The 6,132-nt window shown below is 39.7% G+C and overlaps 1 gene segment (V, D, J or C); it reads left to right on the top strand.

The window, feature by feature from the left end:
- The first annotated feature begins 4,356 nt into the window (after positions 1 to 4,356).
- Positions 4,357 to 5,020, top strand: LOC102909170 (Ig heavy chain V region 441-like). The segment is given in 2 exon segments: positions 4,357 to 4,483; positions 4,590 to 5,020. Coding segments are annotated over 2 exon segments (477 nt in total).
- Positions 5,021 to 6,132: the final 1,112 nt, after the last annotated feature.

The raw sequence follows: 6,132 nt of genomic DNA, 5'->3' as shown, positions 1-6,132 counted from the left end.
AAGTGGGTTTCTAGCACCTCATTGTGCAGTGTGACTTGTACTTAGAATAACAGTGATTGAAGTTTTCCAACCACTGCTACTAGAGCAGATTAATGATTCAACCACCACCCTTAGAAAGTATGTAGACATGTGGATTGCTTGTAAAGTTATGTTAAGATGTTTTTGTTAATGGCTGTCTTGTACAAAATCTGGGCTTTACAGTTTAGAAAGTCAGACTTTTAAGAGTTGAGTGAGATAATTGTTGAGGACAAGAAACAAGAACAAAGGCAGTAGATTATTAATATCTGATATGCCTTTTTTGCTAGAATAGGTTGGGGATCAAAGAAGATTTTTAATTCCTTGTACCCATTTATTCCCTCAGGATTCTAATAGGATTTAATAACAAAAAACCTGTTGATTAGTGGGTATATACTAGGAGGATTTAAAGTAGAAATGAATGATTGTTTTCATATGTAAGAGTTTTTATTTGTGATTCTTTTAAGAATATTATGTAAGATTCCCTTTTGTAATTAAAAATAAAATGATTGATCCATTCTTGTAATTGCAAAGTGTAGAGTGCAGGTAAAAGAACTAGCTGAAAAACATATCTTGATGACTTAAGTGTTATTAATATATAACAAGTTGCTTAGATGTGGATGTATGTGGATTCTTTGGGAAAATTTGATTTTCCCCTGTTATATATAAAAGGTTAAATCATATAAGGAAAATGAGAAATATATTGTTTTTTACCTGTATTTGTTATAATCATTCACTTAAAAAACATAAAGAAGTCATGTTGTAATATTTATAACCTCTGAAAGACTGTGCTGAGGCATATAAGCAGAAAAGGAAAAACGGAAGGCAGAAGAATATAGAGGGGTCCTGAAGAAGTGTCCCTCTGTGTGTTTTTCCCTCTTTCACTGGCCCAGAGAGTTAAGTTTTAGTCCTTTATTTAAAAATTCAAAACAAGTCTGAGATACCATCTTAGGCTTGTCAGAATGGCTAAGTTAAAAAAACTCTGCAGACAGCTTAAGTTGGAGAGGATGTTGAGCAAGGGGAGCAATCCTCAAATGTTGGTGGGAGAGCAAACTTATACAGCCACTTTGGAAATCAGTGTGGAGTTTTCTCAGAAAATTGGGAATAAATATTCCATAAGACCCAGCTATATCATTCTTGGACAGATACCAGACGAATGCTCAATCATACCACAGGGACACATGCTCATCTATGTTCATAGCAGCATTATTCATAATAGCCAGAAACTGGAAAAAACTTTGATGCCATTCAACTGAAGAACTGATTAAGAAAATGTGGTATGTATACACAATGGAGTACTACTCAGCAGACAAAACTATGTCATCATGAAATTCTCAGGCAAATGAATGGAAAGAAAAAATATCATCTTGAGAGAAGTAAAACAGACACAGAAGTACAAACAGGGTATGTACCCACTCATAAGTGGATATTAGATGTATAGCAAAGGATACCCAGATAACAATCCACAATGCCAGAGGAGCTAGCTACCAAGGAAGACCCAAAGAGGCATGCATGGATTGCATTGGGAGAGGGAAATAGATGAGATCTACATGAGTAATCTTGGAATGAGGGGTGGACAGTGGAGTGTAGAGGATGCAAGATGAGAACATAGGAAAATGGGATTTACAACCTGGAACAGGGATAGAGTTGGAGGGCAATGAAAGAGATACCATGATAGAGGGAGATATCATGGGGATAGAGTGAAATCCGGTGCTAGGGAGGTTGCAAGGAATCCCCAAGGATGACCCCAGGTTGGACTAATAAAAATAGTGGAGAGGTTGCTTGAACTGAACTCTCTTACCCCAGTGGTCAGATCAGTGAATACATTAACTGTCATCACAGAGCCTCTTTCTAATGACTGATTAAAACAGATGAAGAGATCCACAGCCAAGCACCACGCAGAGCTTCAGGAGTACAGTCAAAGAGAGAGAAGAGGAATTCTATGAGCTGGTGCATCAAGATCATGATGACGAAACCTGTAGAGACAACCAAACCAAACTAGTAGGAACTCATGAAAGTTGGATCAATGGCTGTAGAGCCAGCATGGGACTATACTAGGCCCTCTGCATGGTGAGACAATTGTATAGCTTGATCTTCTTGGGAGGCTCCCTGGCGTTAGGGTCAGAATCTATCCCTGGTGCATGAGCAGGATTATTGGAGTCCACTACCTATGATGGGACTCCTTGTGCAGACTTGAGGCAGGTGGAAGTGCATGGAATTGCCTCTACTGGATGTGCCTTCCCATGAGAGGCCTTGCCTTTTTGTGGAGGTGAGTGGGGGTTGGGTTGGGAGGGGAAAGCTGGAGGAGAAGGATGAGGAAACAGGGATTCTTTGATTGGTGCGTAAAATGAAAGAAAAAAACTTTTAATTAAGAAAATTAAAAAGTTGGGCTGGAGAGATGGCTCAGTGGTTAAGAGCCCCAACTGCTCTTCCAGAGGTCCTGAGTTCAATTCCCAGCAACCACATGGCAGCTCACAACCACTTGTAATGAGATCTAATGCCCTCTTCTGGGCTGCATGGATACATACAGGCAGAATACTGTATACATAATAAATAAATAAATCTTTAAAAAAATTAAAAAGTCAATTGAGTTATTAGTTTGTCAATTCCACTCCTCTTGTTCACTTCCTGAACTTTTGAAAGATGGTCTTCACAGCAGCATAACAAGACCTACAGATGTGAAAGCCAGACCAAATCCATACATGGAGGAGGGGAAGTGGGCACAAGTCTCACTGTAAGTAATGAAGCCATACACTATTGACAGCACTGGAAGAAAGTCAGTTTTCTATAGTGGAGTCACACCAGGTATGTCAACCGCACTACAGGCAAAGCCCCATTATCAGGAATTTAACAAAACATCATGGACTGCATTGGATGATTTTGTGGTTTTTCCTATTTCTGTTTTTACTGCTAAGTGAGAGAAAGAACATGAAAGTGGAAAGATGGAGAAGTAGTGAAAAATCTGTAAAGTGTTAAGACAGAAATACTTTAACAAATTAATTTAAACTAACAAAACAAGAAAACCAACATGGTCATGTGCTCAGGACACATGTACTATCAATTCAGTAGTCATTTTCATGTATTCTGTTCAAGTATAATCATGAGAAGATACAGTAGATATCAACAAGGATTTTCCACACTATCACTTTTTTAAAATATTTGATTTTAAAAGTCATTAACTAGCAAATAATTATTTCATATATAAATTAGTTATCTTTTGTTTAATTTATGAACACAGTGTGGAAACAGAAATGAAACCAATTAACATGCAGTCTCACCATTATTTCTGGTTCAAAAAGGTAGTATGTACAATTAAACATATTTGAAATACAAATCCCACCTTTATCATCTGTACTGCAAAACTGGGACCTGTGGTCTTCCATATCACCTCCCTTTCCCTCCTCAGCCTCTGTGAAACAGAACAATGCTCTCCATTGAGGGATGTCCAGCTTTTCAAACTCCATGGTACTCAAGACAGGCAGCATTTGTCTTCATGTGCCTGAGTTATCTCACTTGGTGTAACTTACTGAGGTTCAATCTGTTCTCTCACATGTGGAGGGCATGTGGAAATCAAAGGCTGAGCTATACATAGAAGTTCAGTGTATTGGTCTCTCCATTACTAGTGAACAAATAGGTAAATGTGCAGGGAGACAGGAACTTACAAAGCTAATAACACAAGAATTTCACACTCCTACACACACACAAATCTGGACAAGCATCTCAAGTTTCCTAGATGAACACAGAAATTAAGGTCTGTCATATGAATTCAACACAGAAAGGGAGTTCTCCCATCCTCCATGCTGGGATTACTTGCCCAGCCTTGATGTGGGGAGAGGAGACTAGCCCTGCCTCAACTTGATATGCCAGGTATTGTTGACTCCCATGGGTAGCCAGCACCTTTCTGTATGGAGAAGTGGATGATAGTGCACGCGAGGCTGGGAAGGGAACGGGAAGAGAGGAGTGAAGGGAGACTGTGGTGGGTTTGTATAATATGTGAAAAAATAATAAATTAATAAATAAAATGAAAGGGAGTTCCCCATATCATGAGGCATTGACACTTAGCACTGGAGCTGACTAAGGCAGTGCTAAGTACATCAGTGTTGAAGTCAGCACAATAAACAGAAGAGCTCCAGAGCATGTCACAAAGCAGTGTCTACTAACATTTATAACTTAGTATCATATAAAAAAATTTCCTACCATTATCTTTATTATCAGACTTCCCCAGGACATTTAGAAAATAGAACATGCCATCTCTCAGGTCCAGCTACAAAATTTGTTATATAGCACGAAGACATGCAAATAAGGCCTCTCTCTTCTCTTGAAAACCAGGCCAGCACTGACCCTGAAACTCAGGCAAAAGCAATCAGCCCTGGATTCCCAGGTCTCTCCACTCAGTGATCAGCACTGAACATAGACCACACCATGGATTTGGGGCTGATGTGGCTTTTCTTTGTTGCTCTTTTAAAAGGTAATTTATGGAGAAGCAGAGATACTGAGTGTGTTAGTGGACATGAGCAGAAATCACAGTGAATCTTTATGGCAGTTTACTGACAGGATTCTCTGTTTTTTTGCAGGTGTCCAGTGTGAAGTGCAGCTGGTGGAGTCTGGGGGTGGCCTGATACAGCCTGGGGGATCCCTGAGACTCTCCTGTGCAGCCTCTGGATTCACATTCAGTAACTCCTGGATGAACTGGATCAGACAAGCTCCTGGGAAGGGGCTGGAATGGATTGGAGAAATTAACAAAGATAGCAGTTCAATCAACTATGCACCATCTCTGAAGGACCGATTCACCATCTCCAGAGACAATGCCAAGAACACTCTGTACCTGCAAATGAGCAGTGTGAGATCTGAGGACACTGCCACTTATTACTGTGGTAGATACACAGTGAAAGGACTTAAGTGTAAACACAGACATAAACCTCACTGTGAGGCTGCTCAGGGCCACCAGGGGGCGCACAGCACACAGAAAACAGGTTCAGCCCAGGAGTTTATGCAGACCAGTTAGATTAGGCACTCTTCTCAGGTATCTGGCTGCAATTTTTATTACAGTTTCCCTGAAATTCTCTCTATATACATGTTCTGAAGGGATCCAATGTCCTCACACATTACATGTTCTCCTTCTATTATTTAAAAAAAAGTTAAGCATAATATCCCATGAACAAAATGCCAACTGACAGCTTTGAGAAGATGAAGTGCCCTAATTTGCTCACTAGAATTTCATAGAAAGAAAATCCATGGCCATTCCCGAGTCTTTACATATTGAAGGCAGAGCTTTGGTCAGATTTTTTGATTAGAACAGAATGTAGGTTTAGAGAAAACCAAGAGGAAATTGGGGTGAACATTATGATCCTTAGATCATAAATCCTAGCAGGTCTGGAACCTCCCCTCTTCTTCCTGAGGACTGCGCACTTCAAGTTCAGAAGAGACACAGCTGTGCTTTTAGCTAATTCAGTTTATTATTCCACAGATTTCATCTCTGCTCATCATGGAAATTTGTAGAAACTGATCCTTTCAATCAAACATCATGAGAAGTGAAATCTCCTGACACAGCCATATCTGGTGTGAAAGGAAGAAGTCATAAAGCCATCACAGCTGCTTGACAAAGATCTGGCAAAGCTGAGCCACGTGATGCCCTCTGTGTCTCCTGTGGTTTTCATCACCACCTTTTGCAAACTTTGCAATCATTTATTATTTGTACATTTTGGGGATATTGGATTGATGGAAATTTTCTTATGAATCATTTATGCCTTCTACAAGAAATACTCCTTCTTAGCTTCCCCAGGACAGTCCTGAACATACTAACCCTCCTACTTTTTGGGAGATACCCTTATCTACTTGAAGGTCTTCCTCATGCAATGGAGTTTGTGACACATAAGACCCCTGTCCATATTTTTGCTCATGAACAAAATATTCAAAACAAAGTAAACTTTAGAAAGTTAACCAGATTCAGTGGACTGGAGGACTTGGCCATGGATCAGATTGCAAGTCTCTTCCTATATAAACTCACACAATAATGTGGCATATACATCAACAAGTTAGAATATCTGAAGTTGCCTCAGCCTACACAGAGAGTTACAATGATGAATAAAGAATGAAGTCAAACAAGATAAAAAAATG

Source organism: Peromyscus maniculatus, chromosome 14, assembly GCF_049852395.1.
Source record: "Peromyscus maniculatus bairdii isolate BWxNUB_F1_BW_parent chromosome 14, HU_Pman_BW_mat_3.1, whole genome shotgun sequence".
NCBI lineage: Eukaryota > Metazoa > Chordata > Mammalia > Rodentia > Cricetidae > Peromyscus > Peromyscus maniculatus.
Note: the sequence above shows the minus strand (reverse complement) of the source record. Positions and strands in the feature narration are given on the sequence as shown.